The 19788-nt window shown below is 42.9% G+C and overlaps 3 protein-coding genes and 1 pseudogene across 4 annotated transcripts in view; 3 read left to right on the top strand and 1 right to left on the bottom strand.

Annotated features, from left to right (window-relative positions):
• kcnq3 (potassium voltage-gated channel, KQT-like subfamily, member 3) overlaps window positions 1–19788 on the bottom strand; it is a 124405-nt gene that overhangs the window by 95419 nt on the left and 9198 nt on the right. The gene's annotated exons all lie outside the window — the stretch shown is intronic.
• LOC146969832 (tripartite motif-containing protein 16-like) lies at window positions 1764–7691 on the top strand. Of its 2 annotated transcripts, none has more exons than XM_085805323.1 (2): window positions 1764–1867; window positions 6191–7691. In XM_085805323.1, exons 1-2 carry the CDS (start codon window positions 1764–1766, stop codon window positions 7689–7691), a joined length of 1605 nt encoding a protein of 534 aa, XP_085661449.1. The 2 variants fall into 2 exon arrangements, with proteins under 2 accessions (XP_085661449.1, XP_085661450.1); XM_085805324.1 differs by having other exon boundaries at window positions 1764–2420; window positions 6684–7691.
• Window positions 11437–14457, top strand: LOC146969831 (tripartite motif-containing protein 16-like). Its single transcript, XM_085805320.1, has 2 exons — window positions 11437–14140; window positions 14205–14457. Exon 1 carries the CDS (start codon window positions 12071–12073, stop codon window positions 13769–13771), a length of 1701 nt encoding a protein of 566 aa, XP_085661446.1. The 5' UTR covers window positions 11437–12070; the 3' UTR covers window positions 13772–14140; window positions 14205–14457.
• Window positions 17252–18820, top strand: LOC146969830 (tripartite motif-containing protein 16-like; annotated as a pseudogene).

Raw genomic sequence — 19788 nt, 5'->3', positions numbered from 1 at the left:
AAAGGGATTGTGGGATTGCAGGGGGAGGAAAAGCGGGGTGGGTGTGGGTGTGAGGGGTTACCCTTACAATAACCAGATCTCCTTTCTCACCACGGTAAGATCATCCTCCTCAGGGTCCGACTGCTCCACGTGCACATATTGATCCGTCTGCATGCACGAGTTAGGAGAGCGTGTGTGTGTGTGTGTGTCAGTCTGATTAATGTCACTTGTGGGGACCGTGACCAGGACCTGTTCTCTGGGGACACACTCGTGAAACTAGGGAAAAATATAAGGATTTCTGGTCAATGATTGAATTTAAGATTTGTGTCAATGTAATCTAATGTACGTAGGTTGTTTGGTGTCTTATATTCATCAAATGAATAAGCTATTATGTACTGCACTGTGATTGTGCACTGGTCCGTCACTTTATTGTGTCCCCTGAAACATTTATGTCGTGTTGTGAGTATTTACAGCAAATTAATGAAGATGTTTTCTGAATTTGTTGCAAGTTGCAGGGTTTTGAACACCATAATATAAAATTTGCTCCAGTAATACAAACTCTCAGACATCATTTCAAATTAAAAGCCCTCTAGTGTTTTTTGGTCCTGCTTTTCTTCACCACTGGTCTTTTGCTACTTTTTCTACTTTTTCCGGTTGCTGCTGTTTTCGACCTTTATGCTTTTGATATCTGTTAGCTTCTTTAGAAGATAGCCTTGACTTCCTCTCTGCTCACTTTGTCTTAAGTTTAGTTATTCAAAGTAGTGTTTAGTTAATTCCTTTTTTAGGTGGATAAAAATGAACTATATGCTTCCAGATAATACCTAAAATATGATCACCTTAACGTGAACTTCAACATATCCTCACCTGTTACCATCTGTTTGCTCAGTCTCCTGCATGTTCATCAAAACAATCATTCTCTAGCTCTGATAACGTTATCATTATGATCCCCTGGTATCAGGCCAAACTACTTTGTGTTGTACAAAGATGAAACAAACAGCGCTGAGTCAAGGAACATAATCTGATTATCTGCTCTCAACCAACCTAAAATTATTGCCCTAATGTGATCTCTAACATGTCCCAACTGTTTGCTCAGCCCCCTGCTTGGTCCTCATCATAATCATTCTCCAGCTCTGCTAACATTATCATCTGCACTGGAATGAAGCCAAAACAATAGGTCAGAAGCTACATCCAACATCATCCATCACCGGACTTGTGTTAATTATCAAACGCCTTACAAACTCTGAGCAGAAGCCAAACCATGTGACGATCATAACCATAAAACTCTGAGTAATGCTTCATCTTTAATGAGACCCAGGAAGTCACTTATTACTCTGTTTCCCAGCATCGTTCATTTGAGCCGTAAAAACATCAGATCTCTGAGACAAACGAGCTGGGGAACCATCGTTAGCCACCTGCTGAACTGCATCACAAACATGACGGCAAATGTGGCCTTAAATAAACCTGTTTTCTTGTGGTTCATTCAGACTTATAATCATTTTAAACTCAGGGTGATGGAAGCAATCACTGTGCTGCATCTCCTCCATGAGAGATGCTGTACAAATAAAACATTATTGCTACTTTATTACTTAACTGGACTGCAACAATTCCAACATGTTCAGTCTCTTGCAAATAAACTGATGAATAAAACACTTTGTGCTGTTGTTGAACTTTGTGTCGTACAATGGTTAACCAAACAGGACTGAGTAACACCTGATCTCAGAGCTCAGACTAGTTTAACTTCTGAGCAACAGAAACTCAGGCAGTCGTCGTCTGTGAGAGGTGAAATGGCGCAGAAAGGAGTTCATCTGGACCAGGAGACCTTCTCTTGTTCCATCTGTCTGGAGCTACTGAAGGATCCAGTGACTATTCCCTGTGGACACAGCTACTGCTTCAACTGTATTAAAACCCACTGGGATGGAGAGGATGGGAAGAGAATCCACAGCTGTCCTCAGTGTAGGAAGGACTTCATACCAAGACCTGATCTGATGAAAAACACCATGTTAGCAGAGTTAGTGGAGGAGCTGAAGAAGACTGGACACCAAGCTGCTCCTGCTGATCACTGCTATGCTGGACCTGAAGATGTGGCCTGTGATGTCTGCACTGGGAGGAAACTCAAAGCTGTCAAGTCCTGTCTGGTTTGTCTGGCCTCCTACTGTGAGAAACATCTCCAACCTCATTTTCAATCACCTACATTTAAGAAACACAAGCTGGTGGAGCCCTCCAAGAAGCTCCAGGAGAACATCTGCTCTCGTCATGATGAGGTGTTGAAGATTTTCTGCCGCACTGATAAGAAGTGTATTTGTCTTGTCTGCCTTATGGATGAACATAAAGGCCACGACACAGTCTCAGCTGCAGCAGAAAGGACTGAGAGGCAGAGAGAGCTGGAGCCGAGGAGACAAAAGATCCAGCAGAGAATCCAGGACACAGAGAAAGATGTGAAGGTGCTTCAACAGGAGGTGGAGGCCATCAATGGCTCTGCTGATAAAGCAGTGGAGGACAGTGAGAAGATCTTCACTCAGCTGATCCGTCTCATGGAGAAAATAAGATCTGAGCTGAAGCAGCAGATCAGATCCCAGCAGGAAACTCAAGTGAATAGAATCAAAGTGCTTCAGAAGAAGCTGGAGCAGGAGATCACTGAGCTGAAGAGGAAAGACGCTGAGCTGAAGCTGCTGTCACAAACAGAGGATCACACCCAGTTTCTACACAACTACCCCTCACTGTCAGCACTCAGTCAATCTACACACTCATCCAGCATCAATATCCGTCCCCTCAGACACTTTAAGAACGTGAGAGTAGCTGTGTCAGAGCTCAGAGATCAACTACAGGACCTTCTGAGAGACACATGGACAAACATCTCACTGACAGTGACTCAAGTGGATGTTTTACTGTCACCACCAGAGCCCAGGACCAGAGCTGACTTCTTAAGATATTCACAGGAAATCACACTGGATCAAAACACAGCAAATGCGTATCTGTTATTATCTGAGGGAAACAGGAAAGTAACATTAATGCGTGAAGATCGCCTCCCAGACAGATTTACTACATATTGTCAGGTCCTGAGTAGAGAGAGTCTGACTGGATGTTGTTACTGGGAGGTGGAGTGGAGAGGAAGAGTTTATGTAGCAGTCGCATACAAGAATATCAGCAGAGAAGGGGGAGAAAGTTTGTTTGCACGTAACAACAAATCTTGGGCGTTAGATTGTTCAAACAACAGTTTCACATTTAGGTTCAACAAGATCCAGACTCAAGTCTCAGGTCCTCAGTCCTCCAGAGTAGGAGTGTACCTGGATCACAGAGCAGGTATTCTGTCCTTCTACAGCGTCTCTAAAACCATGACTCTCCTCCACAGAGTCCAGACCACATTCACTCAGCCTCTACATGTTGGAGTTTGGGTTGATTTTGAATCCACAGCAGAGTTGTGTAAACTCAAATAGACAAAGATCATTGAAGGTGCAGTTGGTTAAAATCTGTATTTTAGTTCATCACTTTCTTTAGTCTCCATGTTTGTTGCTAAAAGCTCATTGCTGTTGTGTCTCTGCACTGCACAGAGATCAACTGTCAATCAAACATTGTGGGTGGGACTTTGACCTCTTGTCATTTCTTGTTGTGTTGATGTTTGAGTTTGTTGAGGTGGAGCTGGAGCCGTGGAGGAGATCACTGCTCATGATGATGTTTCTTTACCTAAACTCACATTTCTCCACATGGAAATTAGTTTATTAGGATAAAACCCCTTGAGATGTACCATCTCGTTTTCGAGGGGAGTTCTAAATGTTTGTTGGATATTTGTGTTGATGTGTTTGTGTGTTGTTGTTTGGGCCTGAACAAAGAGATCACCAGATATCCCTTTATCACTGAGGTTTGTTCTCACTGTGAAAACTAAGACATCTACAACCACATTTACATTGATGTGTTTGTCAGATCAAATGTTGTTGTTCAAATCCACTCACTGATAAGGTCTATGAGCTTTAATCAAAGTGTAAATGTCATGATAATAATAAATTAGTAAATGATTGATGATTTTCTAGTGAAAACAAAGTGACTGTGTAGACAAAGTAAACCTGTTGTTCTGGATGTTGGGGACCACCAACATTTTTATTTTCTTTATTTCTTCTCCTTGATTATGTTTTTAAGTCTTTGTTTACCAGAAATCTGTGTTCGTTTTGATCAGAACTGTACTGTTGAAATTTAACCCCTGTTGTTATAAATAAAGGTTATTTCCTTGTATCTTACTGTATCATTGTAGTGTTTTTATGGAGGAGACTAAACGCACCCTTTAAAATAAAAGATGTGCATCGCTGATTTGTAGTGAAGGGTATATCATTTCAGTTTGAGCAATTCTGATCAGCCAAGAGATCTCTAACTCAGATCTTTTACACATTTCCAGTAGATCTGGAGAACAAAAGAAGTTGTCAAATATGAGTTCATGCAGAGTTTTTGATATGTGACAGTTAAAAGGAAATATAGATGTGGGCTTTTAATTAGGTAATTCAAACTGCAGACCACTGATTAGTCAAGGATTATAACTGCGTAATGGTGTCATCAATGCATGCCATGCATGGAATATCCTGCATGGCAAAAGGTGTTTTCATTCCCACTGTAGGAATGTTAACATGTCTGTATATTAAGTTTTCATATTTTTGCAAACAGAATGTAACCGATTAAATCCCCAATATGTGATCAGTTTATCCAAATAACGCCTTTTTGGACATTTGCCCCCAAATTTTGGAGGGGTTAAGAACCACCAATGGGACCAGCGCGCCATCTTAGGGTGTATTCAGACATCTGGCTTGTTTGCTTTGTTCCAATTTACAGACCTAAAATGAAACAAATCTGACATTTTTCTCTTGGGTTGTTTGTGTTCACATGGTAACAGTCCAAGTGGTCCTAAATTGTAAACAAATACCATGTGCGAACCAACTGCTGACTCATTAGGTGTGTTTCCACTGCAGGAACTTCCCCAGAAGGGCCATCTACAGGAACCTTTACGGGGCTGAAAGGAATCCCTGCCTCGGGGTAGGTACCCAGATCGGCCCTCAAAAAGTCCTGGGTGGGGCTTGAAGTTTACTCTGTCCTGATTGGGCAGAATCAAAGCCGGATGTGATGCTAAGAGAAAGCCCAGAAATAAGCAGCATTTGTAAAACCTAGTGTTGTTAAAAAGCGTCTTCACGTCCGAAAAAGAGAGAATTGGTCAGTAGTAGGCAATTTAAAAACCCAGCGTTATTAGCCTCTATACTGCCAGGAAAATAAGAGCAGTAAAAAACAAAACAAAACGCTGCACAATGACTGCCATCATGTCCAGTAGCTGGTGCAGGCAGTTTACGATGCCCTGCCAAATCCAGCAAACCTCCATGTCTGAAGAAAGAACAAGACACCTTCCTGCCTCTTTTGTCCTGGAAAAGGCGGAAAAGGCTCTTTAGGACATCTCATGCAGTCTCTTGCAGATGGTTGCTATCAGTGGCCCCTTGATCAGGGGCTTAAGGCAGTTGCTGAGAATATACATTCAGCCGTCAGCACCATTAAACACCATCACGCCCCAAAGAAGCAGTCACCTTCATCAAAGCTGGGGAGAAACCTCAGGCAAAACAAGAATAGAACAACGACTGGCCTCCTCCACGCAGCCTCTGACTGGCAACTCCAGGTTGATCTGGGAAAGCAGCTAACGATCCCTCAGCACATAGCAGAAACAGACATGATTATTACCTGGAAGTTAACCTGTTTTCTTGTGGTTCATTCAGACTTCATCATTTTAAACTCAGGGTGATGGGATTAATCACTGTGCTGCATCTCCTCCATGAGAGGTGCTGTACAAATAAAACATTATTGCTACTTTATTACTGAGCTGGAACACGTTCAGTCAAATGTAACAATGCCAACAGGTTCTATCTCCTGCAAATAAACTGATAACTCTAACACTTTGTGCTGTTGTTGTACTTTGTGTCGTACAAAGGTTAACCAAACAGGACTGAGTCACACCTGATCTCAGAGCCCAAACTAGTTTAACTTCTAAGCAAGAGAAACTCAGACAGTCGTCGTCTGTGAGAGGTGAAATGGCGCAGAAAGGAGTACATCTGTACCAGGAGACCTTCTCTTGTTCCATCTGTCTGGATCTACTGGAGGATCCAGTGACTATTCCCTGTGGACACAGCTACTGCTTCATCTGTATTAAAACCCACTGGGATGAAGAGGATTGGAAGAAAATCTACAGCTGTCCTCAGTGTAGGAAGAACTTCACACCAAGGCCTGACCTGATGAAAAACACTATGTTAGCAGATTTAGTGGAGGAGTTGAAGAAGACTGGACTCCAAGCTGCTCCTGCTGATCACTGCTATGCTGGACCTGAAGACGTGGCCTGTGATTTCTGCACTGGGAGGAAACTCAAAGCTGTCAAGTCCTGTCTATTTTGTTTGGCCTCTTATTGTGAGAATCATCTCCAACCTCATTTTGAATCTCCTACATTTAAGAAACACAAGCTGGTGGAGCCCTCCAAGAAGCTCCAGGAGAACATCTGCTCTCGTCATGATGAGGTGTTGAAAATGTTCTGCCGCACTGATCAGAAGTGTATTTGTCTTGTCTGCCTTCTGGAGGAACATAAAGGCCACGACACAGTTTCAGCTGCAGCAGAAAGGACTGAGAGGCAGAGAGACCTGGAGCTGAGTCAACAAAACATCCAGCAGAGAATCCAGGACACAGAGAAAGATGTGAAGGTGCTTCAACAGGAGGTGGAGGCCATCAATGGCTCTGCTGATAAAGCAGTGGAGGACAGTGAGAAGATCTTCATTCAGCTGATCCGTCTCATGGAGAAAAGAAGCTCTGAGCTGAAGCAGCAGATCAGATCCCAGCAGGAAACTCAAGTGAGTGGAGTCAAAGAGCTTCAGAAGAAGCTGGAGCAGGAGATCACTGAGCTGAAGAGGAAAGACGCTGAGCTGAAGCTGCTGTCACACACAGAGGATCACACCCAGTTTCTACACAACTACCCCTCACTGTCAGCACTCAGTCCATCTACACACTCATCCAGCATCAATATCCGTCCTCTCAGACACTTTGAGGATGTGACAGCAGCTGTGTCAGAGCTCAGAGATCAACTACAGGACCTTCTGAGAGACACATGGACAAACATCTCACTGACAGAGACTCAAGTGGATGTTTTACTGTCACCACCAGAGCCCAGGACCAGAGCTGACTTCTTAAGATATTCACAGGAAATCACACTGGATCCAAACACAGCAAACAGCAAACTGTTATTATCTGAGGGAAACAGGAAAGTAACATTAATGACTAAAGATCAGTCTTATTCTAGTCACCCAGACAGATTCACTTCATGGCCTCAGGTCCTGAGTAGAGAGAGTCTGACTGGACGTTGTTACTGGGAGGTGGAGTGGGGAGGAGGAGGAGTTTATGTAGCAGTCGCATACAAGAATATCAGCAGAGCAGGGGGAGAAAGTTGGTTTGGAGGTAATGACAAATCTTGGTCGTTAGTTTGCTCCAACAACAGTTTCACATTTCGGTTCAACAACACCCAGACTCCAGTCTCAGGTCCTCAGTCCTCCAGAATAGGAGTGTATCTGGATCACAGTGCAGGTATTCTGTCCTTCTACAGCGTCTCTGAAACCATGGCTCTCCTCCAAAGAGTCCATACCACATTCACTCAGCCTCTACATGCTGGATTTTATGTTTATAAGGAATCCACAGCTGAGTTGTGCAAGCTCAAATAGACAAAGATCATTGAAGGTACAGTTGGTTAAAATCTGTATTTTAGTTCATCACTTTCTTTAGTCTCCATGTTTGTTGCTAAAAGCTCATTGCTGTTGTGTCTCTGCACTGCACAGAGATCACCTGTCAATCAAACGTTGTGGGCGGGACTTTGACCTCTTGTCATTTCTTGTTGTGTTGATGTTTGAGTTTGTTTAGGTGGAGTTGGAGCCGTGGAGGAGATCACTGCTCATGATGATGTTTCTTTACCTAAACTCACATTTCTCCACATGAAAATAGAAACTTCTCTGAGCTCTAAATGTTTGTTGGATATTTGTGTTGATGTGTTTGTGTGTTTTTTAGGCCTTCACAGAGAAATCACCAGACCTTCCTTTATCACTGAGGTTTGTTCTGGAAAAGTATCACATGTACAGTGTTTGTCAGATCAAATGTTGTTGTTGATCAGATCGACTCACTGATATGGTCTATGAGCTTTAATCAAAGTGTAAATATCATGATTATAATCATACCCATTTAATGACCTGTTGCTAGTTGAAAAATGCTCCTCCAGCTATTCTTAGTACCATTTACTTGTCAGGTCTTTTGTTGCTCTCGTACCAACTTTTTAAAGATATGCTGCTTCCATCAAAATCAAAATGAGTGAAATTGTAAAATGTCTCAGTTTCAATATCTGTTGTGTTGCTTATGTTCTTTTGTGAATAAAATATGGGTTTGTGAGATTTGCAAATCATTGCATCCTGTTTTCATTTACATTTTATGCAGTGTCCCAACTTTTTATGAATTGGGGTTTTCTATTAATTATGTTTATTAAAATCTATCTATTGGAATTACAACAAATAACTTGTAAACAAATGCCCTGTATGATCCAACTGTTGACACCTTAGGTGGTGTTTCCACTGCAGGAACTTCCCCAGCAGGGCCATTTACAGGAACCTTTACGGGGCTGAAAGGACTCCCTGCCTTGGGGTAGGTACTCAGATCGGTCCTCAAAAACTCCTGGGTGGGGATTGAGATTTACTCTGTGCTGATTGGGCAGAATCAAAGCAGGATGTGACGCCAAGAGAAAGACCAGAAATAAGTGTCATTTTTAAAACCTAGTGTTGTTACAATGCATCTTCATTGCCGAAAAAGAGAGAATTAGTCAGTAAAATACACATGAGAGTAGCAGTAGTAAAGAAAAAAAAGTCTAAGTATGCAATGATCGAAACGGCAATTTAAAAACCTAGTGTTATTAGAAAGCCTCTATACTGCTTGAAAAACAACAAGAGCAGTAAAAAAAACTCAAAAAAAAAAGGGTCCGGTAGCTGGTGCAGGCAGTCTACGATGCCTTGCCAAATCCAGCAAACCTCCATGTCTGAGGAAAGAACAAGACACCTTCCGGCTTCCTTTGTCCTGGAAGAGGCTCTTTAGGACATCTCAGCAGCTACCACAAGGGGCTTGCAGATGGTTACTATCAGTGGCCCCTTGATCAGGGGTTTAAGCCAGTTACTGAGGATATACTGTACATTCAGCCGTCAGCACCATTAAATACCATAACACCCCAAAGAAGGAAGTCACCTTCATCAAAGCTGGGGAGAAACCTCACGCACAACCAAGAACAACGACTGGCCTCCTCCATGCAGCCTCTGACTGGCAACTCCAGGTTGATCTGGGAAAGCAGCTAACGATCCCTCAGCACATAGCAGAAACATAACCACCTCCAGACATGATCATTGCCTCGGAGGCCTCAAAACGCCTGATCATGCCGGAACTTACAGTGCCCTGGGAAGAGAGTATTGAGGAAGCCAGTGACATGACACACACCCAGTACCAGGAACTTCTGGAAATGTGAAGGGACAGAAGCTAAAGGAAATTTAAAGGGTCCATAGAAGTGGGATGCAGAGGTTTCGCAGGAAGATCTCTCTGCAAAGTCCTCAGTAGATAGGGCATCTTAGGGATGTCCAAGAAGAGGGCCATTCAATACATAACTGAAGCCGCAGACAAAGCCATAAGGTGGCTTTGGTTCAGGATTGCTTATCTATGGGTTGCTGCTGGGAAACAAGTAGCGGGCCTGACCAACCCCAACTGGGTCCAATGGGCGAGGGTGTCTGATGTTGAAGCACTCGATGATCACTGATGATGTGACCCATTGTGTCCGGATACACCCGGCCATTCCAAAACCCTGCCATTCCGAAAACAGACTTCCATTCTTCATAATAGCGAGGTTTCCCATTTGTCTAAAGACCCCGCTATTCCAAAAAGGCTACTGGGGAAAACCCTCCATTGCGAAACACCCCTGCCCCATTCCTTTTTTCCTTTTTGGGGTCAAACGGATCATGTGCATAATTAACTGCAAAACAAGCAAATACTTAATATTAATGACATATAACGCTCATTATGCTTCAGCTGAATCTCCTCTCAGCAAATGGCCATGTTGAATTGAAATTAGTTTATCATGTTAAATGCCCGAAATTGTTCCAATGCATTGAACCGATCTTTGTGCATAATCACACAGCCTGATATGCCCTGACACACACATTGGGACCTGCTGTTACAGACCGTTGGTATATTCAAGTGCGGCCTATATATGTATTTTCTTTTAAAATTTAATTGGTGTGGCTTATATTCAGGTGCACTCTATAGTCTGGAAAGTACGGTGTTTTACGGTTCTGGCTCCTGCAAATAAACTGAGAAGTAAAACAAAAAGTGCTGCAATTAAACCGGTTAAACAACCAGGACTGAGTCACACCTGATCAGACACAAGGAGGTTTTTTCAACCTCTGACAGAAAACATGACCTAACAAGTAAGATTTTAACGACTCTTCATTGTAAATAGGAAACAAAGTTGAGATCCACAGCTGATGCTCCTCTCGCTGGATTGAGAAAAAAAAACAGATTTTCTGCTCTCAAACACAGTGAGCTCCACCCTGTTCATTAGGGCTGGGTATTGTTGAGAATCTCACGATTCGATTCGATTTCGATTCATTAGATCACGATTCGATTCGATATCGATTCGATTCGATATTGATTGAAATGCTTCGATATCGATTCAGTATCAAGCAGAAATACACAAATAAGAGTACCAGATTTTTTTTTTTTTAATAATTATTTGTTTAGTTTCATGCCTTATGAACAGCCATAGTATAACTCATAGCATAACAAAATATGACACTGCTTTAACACTGAACTACAGTGCAGCTAAATTTAAATTAGGCTATGTGATACTTTCCTCTTGGAAAATAACTCATAACATTTTGAGTAATAAAACAATACAAAACAATATTATTAATAATAGTTGACTGCACAACTGAAAATATTGTAGCGACCCCGCAGTAATGTTCTTGTTATGATGTTTAAGTTCTGTGATTTCTGACTGACTGTCAATGTGTATGGTACGGGCAGGTGGGATGAGAAACTGAGGGGCTGGGGTGAGTGTGAGGAAGACAGAGTCCTGTCTGTGTGTAGGTGAGTGAGTGAGGAGGAGCAGAGGAAGAAGTGAGAGCAGCTTCAGGGTTTCCCGCAGCGCTTTCCTGTTAAGGCGGCCGCCTTAACAACAAAGAGCTGCCGCCTAAACTAACGTCTTAAAAAAAAAAAAAAGTAGCGATATTCGCTATATATAGATATAATTCAGAAGATTGCTGAATCGATATTGAATTGCAGAGAAAAGAATTGCAATGCATTGCTGAATCGATATTTTTACCCAGCCCTACTGTTCATGTGTTTCCTTGTTCCCTCCCCTTCCGATCTACAGTTTGAAGATGGGTGGAACCAACATGTGGTGAAGAGGAGGAGCTGACAAGCTCCCTTCACTACAGAGACAGGAGGAATCAGCTAAACTACACTACACACTACTCACAAACATGATGACAAATGTGGCCAAAAAACAAACCTGTTTTCTTGTGGTTCATTTAGATTTATAATCATTTTAAACCCAGGGTGAAGAGATTAATCACTGTGCCGCCTCTCCTCCATGAGAGGTGCTGTACAAATAAAACTTTACTAATATATTATTACTTTTTTATTACTTTACTGGAACATGTCCAGTCAGATGCAACAATGCCAACATGTTCAGTCTCCTGCAAATAAACTGATAAATAAAACACGTTGTGCTGTGGTTGAACTTTGTGTTGTACAAAGGTTAAACAAACGGGACTGAGTCTTATCTGATCCCCTCCCTCCTTTTCTTGCTCCCAAACACAGTGAGCTCTACCCTGATCATGTGTTTCCTTGTTCCCTCCCCTTCAGATCTACAGTTTGAAGATGGGTGGAACCAACATGTGGTGAAGAGGAGGAGCTGACAGACCCCGTTCACTGCAGAGACACATGTTGTTTAGATCAGAGCTCAAACTAGTCCACTTCTGAGCAACAGAAACTCAGACAGTCGTCGTCTGTGAGAGGTGAAATGGCGCAGAAAGGAGTTCATCTGGACCAGGAGACCTTCTCTTGTTCCATCTGTCTGGATCTACTGAAGGATCCAGTGACTATTCCCTGTGGACACAGCTACTGCTTCAACTGTATTAAAACCCACTGGGACGAAGAGGATGGAAAGAAAATCTACAGCTGTCCTCAGTGTAGGAAGAACTACAAACCAAGACCTGACCTGGTGAAAAACACCATGTTAGCAGCTTTAGTGGAGGAGCTGAAGAAGACTGGACTCCAAGCTGCTCCTGCTGATCACTGCTATGCTGGACCTGAAGATGTGGCCTGTGATGTCTGCAATGGGAGAAAACTCAAAGCTGTCAAGTCCTGTCTGCAATGTCTGGTCTCTTATTGTGAAAAACACCTGCAGCTTCACTATGATGTAGCTCAGTTAAAGAAACACAAGCTGGTGGAGCCCTCCAAGAAGCTCCATGAGTACATCTGCTCTCGTCATGATGAGGTGCTGAAGATTTTCTGTCGCACTGATCAGAAGTGTATTTGTGTTGTCTGCCTTCTGGATGAACATAAAGGCCACAAAACAGTCTCAGCTGCAGCAGAAAGGACTGAGAGGCAGAGAGAGCTGGAGCTGAGTCGACAAAAGATCCAGCAGAGAATCCAGGACACAGAGAAAGACGTGAAGGTGCTTCAACAGGAGGTGGAGGCCATCAATGGCTCTGCTGATAAAGCAGTGGAGGACAGTGAGAAGATCTTCACTCAGCTGATCCGTCTCATGAGAAAAAGAAGCTCTAAGCTGAAGCAGCAGATCAGATCCCAGCAGGAAACTCAAGTGAGTGGAGTCAAAGAGCTTCAGAAGAAGCTGGAGCAGGAGATCACTGAGCTGAAGAGGAAAGACGCTGAGCTGAAGCTGCTGTCGCACACAGAGGATCACACCCAGTTTCTACACAACTACCCCTCACTGTCAGCACTCAGTCCATCTACACACTCATCCAGCATCAATATCCGTCCTCTCAGACACTTTGAGGATGTGACAGCAGCTGTGTCAGAGCTCAGAGATAAACTACAGGACCTTCTGAGAGACACATGGACAAACATCTTGCTGACAGTGACTCAAGTGGATGTTTTACTGTCACCACCAGAGCCCAGGACCAGAGCTGGATTCTTAAGATATTCACAGAAAATCACATTGGATCGAAACACAGCAAACACACATCTGTTATTATCTGAGGGAAACAGAAAAGTAACATGTATGGATAAAGATCAGTCTTATTCTAGTAACCCAGACAGATTCACTTCACATCCTCAGGTCCTGAGTAGAGAGAGTCTGACTGGACGTTGTTACTGGGAGGTGGAATGTCATGGAGTCCGAGTTGAGGTTGCAGTCACATACAAGAATATCAGTAGAGCAGGGGAAGAAAGTCAGTTTGGATACAATGACAAATCTTGGTCGTTACAACGTGATGAAGACAGTTTCACATTTTGGTTCAACAAGATCAAGACCCCAGTCTCAGGTCCTCAATCCTCCAGAGTAGGAGTGTACCTGGATCACAGAGCAGGTATTATGTCCTTCTACAGCGTCTCTGAAACCATGACTCTCCTCCACAGAGTCCAGACCACATTCACTCAGCCTCTACATGCTGGAGTTTGTATTGGTTATGATTATGGATCCACAGCAGAGTTGTGTAAACTCAAACAGACAAAGATCATTAAAGGATCAGTTGGTTAAAATCTGTATTTTAGTTCATCACTTTCTTTAGTCTCCATGTTTGTTGCTAAAAGCTCATTGCTGTTGTGTCTCTGCACTGCACAGAGATCACCTGTCAATCAAACATTGTGGGCGGGACTTTGACCTCTTGTCATTTCTTGTTGTGTTGATGTTTGAGTTTGTTGAGGTGGAGCTGGAGCCGTGGAGGAGATCACTGCTCATGATGATGTTTCTTTACCTAAACTCACATTTCTCCACATGAAAATAGAAACTTCTCTGAGCTCTAAATGTTTGTTGGATATTTGTGTTGATGTGTTTGTGTGTTGTTGTTTGGGCCTCAACAGAGAAATCACCAGACCATCCTTTATCACTGAGGTTTGTTCTGGAAACGTATCACATGTGCAGTGTTTGTCAGATCAAATGTTGTTGTTGATCAGATCGACTCACTGATAAGGTCTATGAGCTTTAATCAAAGTGTAAATATCATGATTCTAATCATACCCATTTAATGACCTGTTGCTAGTTGAAAAATGCTCCTCCAGCTGTTTATTCTTAGTACCATTTACTTGTCAGGCCTTTTGTTGCTCTCGTACCAACTTTTTAAAGATGTGCTGCTTCCATCAAAATCAAAATGAGTGAAATTGTAAAATGTCTCAGTTTCAACATCTGTTGTGTTGCTTATGTTCTTCTGTGAATAAAATATGTGTTTGTGAGATTTGCAAATCATTGCATCCTGTTTTCATTTACATTTTATGCAGTGTCCCAACTTTTTATGAATTGGGGTTTTCTATTAATTATGTTTATTAAAATCTATCTATTGGAATTACAACAAATAACTTGTAAACAAATGCCCTGTATGATCCAACTGTTGACACCTTAGGTGGTGTTTCCACTGCAGGAACTTTCCCAGCAGGGCCATTTATAGGAACCTTCACGGGGCTGAATGGACTCCCTGCCTTGGGGTAGGTACTCAGATCGGTCCTCAAATACCCCCGAGTGGGGCTTGAGATTTACTCTGTGCTGATTGGGCAGAATCAAAGCAGGATGTGATGCCAAGATAAAGACCAGAAATAAGTGTCATTTTTAAAACCTAGTGTTGTTAAAATGTATCTTCATTGCCGAAAAAGAGAGAATTAGTCAGTAAAATATACATGAGAGTAGCAGTAGTAAAGAAAAAAAAAGTCTAAGTATGCAATGATCGAAACGGCAATTGAAAAACCTAGTGTTATTAGAAAGCCTCTATACTGCTTGAAAAACAACAAGAGCAGTAAAAATAAACTAAAAACAAAAACAAAAAAAAACGCTGCACAATGGCTGCCATCATGTCCGGTAGCTGGTGCAGGCAGTCTAGGATGCCCTGCCAAATCCAGCAAACCTCCATGTCTGAGGAAAGAACAAGACACCTTCCGGCTTCCTTTGTCCTGGGAAAGGCTCTTTAGGACATCTCAGCAGCTACCACAAGGGGCTTGCAGATGGTTACTATCAGTGGCCCCTTGATCAGGGGTTTAAGCCAGTTACTGAGGATATACTGTACATTCAGCCGTCAGCACCATTAAATACCATAACACCCCAAAGAAGGCAGTCACCTTCATCAAAGCTGGGGAGAAACCTCAGGCACAACCAAGAACAACGACTGGCCTCCTCCATGCAGCCTCTGACTGCCAACTTCAGGTTGATCTGGGAAAGCAGCTAACGATCCCTCAGGACATAGCAGAAACATAACTACCTCCAGACATGATCATTACCTGGAAGGCCTCAAAACACCTGATCATGCTGGAACTTACAGTGCCCTGAGAAGAGAGAATTGAGGAAGCCAATGACAGGACACACACTCAGTACCAGGAACTGCTGGAAATGTGAAGGGACAGAAGCTAAAGGAAATTTAAAGGGCCCATAGAAGTGGGATGCAGAGGTTTCGCAGGAAGATCTCTCTGCAAAGTCCTCAGTAGATAGGGCATCTTAGGGATGTCCAAGAAGAGGGCCATTCAATACATAACTGAAGCCACAGACAAAGCCATAAGGTGGCTTTGGGTCAGGATTGCTTATCTGTGGGTTGCTGCTGGGAAACAAGTAGCGGGCCTGACCAACCCCAACTGGGTCCAATGGGCGAGGGTGTCTGATGTTGAAGCACTCGATGATCACTGATGATGTGACCCATTGTGTCCGGATACACCCGGCCATTCCGAAACCCTGCCATTCCGAAAACAGACTTCCATTCTTCATAATAGCGAGGTTTCCCATTTGTCTAAAGACCCCGCTATTCCAAAAAGGCTATTGGGGAAAACCCTCCATTGCGAAACTCCCCCGCCCCATTCCTTTTTTCCTTTTTGGGGTCAAACGGATCATGTGCATAATTAACTGCAAAACAAGCAAATACTTAATATTAATGACATATAACGCTCATTATGCTTCAGCTGAATCTCCTCTCAGCAAATGGCCATGTTGAATTGAAATTAGTTTATCATGTTAAAAGCCCGAAATTGTTCCAAAGCATTGAACCGATCTTTGTGTATAATCACACAGCCTAATATGCCCTGACACACACATTGGGACCTGCTGTTACAGACCGTTGGTATATTCAAGTGCGGCCTATATATGTATTTTCTTTTAAAATTTAGCTGGTGCAGCTTATATTCAGGTGCACTCTGTAGTCTGGAAAGTACTGTGTTTTACGGTTCTGGCTCCTGCAAATAAACTGAGAAGTAAAACAAAAAGTGCTGCAATTAAACCGGTTAAAAAACCAGGACTGAGTCACACCTGATCAGACACAAGGAGGTTTTTTCAACCTCTGACAGAAAACATGACCTAACAAGTAAGATTTTAACGACTCTTCATTGTAAATAGGAAACAAAGTTGAGATCCACAGCTGATGCTCCTCTCGCTGGATTGAGAAAAAAAAACAGATTTTCTGCTCCCAAACACAGTGAGCTCCACCCTGTTCATGTGTTTCCTTGTTCCCTCCCCTTCAGATCTACAGTTTGAAGATGGGTGGAACCAACATGTGGTGAAGAGGAGGAGCTGACAGGCCCCGTTCACGGCAGAGACAGGAGGAATCAGCTAAACTACACTACACACTACTCACAAACAGGACAACAAATATGGCCAAAAAATAAACCTGTTTTCTTGTGGTTCATTTAGATTTATAATCATTTTAAACTCAGGCTGATGAGATTAATCACTGTGCTGCATCTCCTCCATGAGAGGTGCTGTACAAATAAGTTATTACTTTACTGGAATACGTTCAGTCAGTTGCAACAATGCCAACATGTTCGCTCTCTTGCAAATAAACTGATAAATAAAACACTTTGTGCTGTGGTTGAACTTTGCGGTGTACAAAGGTTAAACAAACAGGACTGAGTTACACTGATCACCTCCTTCTTCTTCCTGCTCTCAAACACAGTGAGCTCCACCCAGGTCATGTGTTTCCTTGTTCCCTCCTCTTCAGATCTACAGTTTGAAGATGGGTGGAACCAACATTTGGTGAAGAGGAGGAGCTGACAGGCCCCGTTCACTGCAGAGACACATGTTGTTTAGATCAGAGCTCAAACTAGTTTCACTTCTGAGCAACAGAAACTCAGACAGTCGTCGTCTGTGAGAGGTGAAATGGCGCAGAAAGGAGTTCATCTGGACCAGGAGACCTTCTCTTGTTCCATCTGTCTGGATCTACTGAAGGATCCAGTGACTATTCCCTGTGGACACAGCTACTGCTTCAACTGTATTAAAACCCACTGGGATGAAGAGGATGGGAAGAAAATCTACAGCTGTCCTCAGTGTAGGAAGGACTTCAAACCAAGACCTGACCTAGTGAAAAACACCATGTTAGCAGCTTTAGTGGAGGAGCTGAAGAAGACTGGACTCCAAGCTGCTCCTGCTGATCACTGCTATGCTGGACCTGAAGATGTGGCCTGTGATGTCTGCACTGGGAGAAAACTCAAAGCTGTCAAGTCCTGTCTGCAATGCCTGGTCTCTTATTGTGAAAAACACCTGCAGCTTCATTATGATGTAGCTCCATTAAAGAAACACAAGCTGGTGGAGCCCTCCAAGAAGCTCCATGAGAACATTTGTTCTCATCATGGTGAAGTGTTGAAGATTTTCTGCCGCACTGATAAGAAGTGTATTTGTGTTGTCTGCCTTCTGGATGAACATAAAGGCCACAACACAGTCTCGGCTGCAGCAGAAAGGACTGGGAGGCAGAGAGAGCTGGAGCTGAGTCGACAACAAATCCAGCAGAGAATCCAGGACAGAGAGAAAGATGTGAAGGTGCTTCAACAGGAGGTGGAGGCCATCAATGGCTCCGCTGATAAAGCAGTGGAGGACAGTGAGAAGATCTTCACTCAGCTGATCCGTCTCATGGAGAAAAGAAGCTCTGAGCTGAAGCAGCAGATCAGATCCCAGCAGGAAACTCAAGTGAGTGGAGTCAAAGAGCTTCAGAAGAAGCTGGAGCAGGAGATCACTGAGCTGAAGAGGAAAGACGCTGAGCTGAAGCTGCTGTCACACACAGAGGATCACACCCAGTTTCTACACAACTACCCCTCACTGTCAGCACTCAGTCCATCTACACACTCATCCAGCATCAATATCCGTCCTCTCAGACACTTTGAGGATGTGACAGCAGCTGTGTCAGAGCTCAGAGATCAACTACAGGACCTTCTGAGAGACACATGGACAAACATCTCACTGACAGTGACTGAGGTGGATGTTTTACTGTCACCACCAGAACCCAGGACCAGAGCTGGATTCTTAAGATATTCACAGAAAATCACATTGGATCGAAACACAGCAGAAACACATCTGTTATTATCTAAGGGAAACAGGAAAGTAACATGTATGGATAAAGATCAGTCTTATTCTCGTCACCCAGACAGATTCATATGAGCAGGTCCTGAGTAGAGAGAGTCTGACTGGACGTTGTTACTGGGAGATGAAGTGTCATGGAGGAGGAGTTGAGGTCGCAGTCGCATACAAGAATATCAGTAGAGCAGGGGAAGAAAGTCAATTTGGATACAATGACAAATCTTGGTCGTTACAACGTGATGAAGACAGTTTCACATTTTGGTTCAAAAAGATTGAGACTCCAGTCTCAGGTCCTCGGTCCTCCAGAGTAGGAGTGTACCTGGATCACAGTGCAGGTATTCTGTCCTTTTACAGCGTCTCTGAAACCATGACTCTCCTCCACAGAGTCCAGACCACATTCACTCAGCCTCTACATGCTGGAGTTTGTCTTAACTATGCTTATGGAGACACAGCAGAGTTGTGTAAACCCAAATAGACAAAGATCATTGAAGGTGCAGTTGGTTAAGATCTGTATTTTAGTTCATCACTTTCTTTAGTCTCCATGTTTGTTACTTAAAAGTTCATTGCTGTTGTGTCTCTGCACTGCACAGAGATCACCTGTCAATCAAACATTGTGGGCGGGACTTTGACCTCTTGTCATTTCTTGTTGTGTTGATGTTTGAGTTTGTTGAGGTGGAGCTGGAGCCGTGGAGGAGATCACTGCTCATGATGATGTTTCTTTACCTAAACTCACATTTCTCCACATGAAAATAGAAACTTCTCTGAGCTCTAAATGTTTGTTGGATATTTGTGTTGATGTGTTTGTGTGTTGTTGTTTGGGCCTTAACAGAGAAATCACCAGACCTTCCTTTATCACTGAGGTTTGTTCTGGAAAAGAATCACATTTACATTGATGTGTTTGTCAGATCAAATGTTGATGTTGTTCAGATCCACTCACTGATAAGGTCTATGAGCTTTAATCAAAGTGTAAATATCATGATTATAATCATACCCATTTAATGACCTGTTGCTAATTTACCTAAGTAGTTGAAAAAGCTCCTCCAGCTGTTTATTATTAGTACCATTTACTTGTCGTACAAACTTTTTACAGATGTGCTGCTTCCATCAAATTCAAAATGAGTGAAATTGTAAAATGTCTCAGTTTCAACATCTGTTGTGTTGCTTATGTTCTTTTGTGAATAAAATATGGGTTTGTTAGATTTGCAAATCATTGCATCCTGTTTTTATTTATGTTTTACGCAGTG

Source organism: Trachurus japonicus, chromosome 17, assembly GCF_045865225.1.
Source record: "Trachurus japonicus isolate A0001 chromosome 17, Traja_1.0".
Taxonomy (NCBI): domain Eukaryota; kingdom Metazoa; phylum Chordata; class Actinopteri; order Carangiformes; family Carangidae; genus Trachurus; species Trachurus japonicus.
Note: the sequence above shows the minus strand (reverse complement) of the source record. Positions and strands in the feature narration are given on the sequence as shown.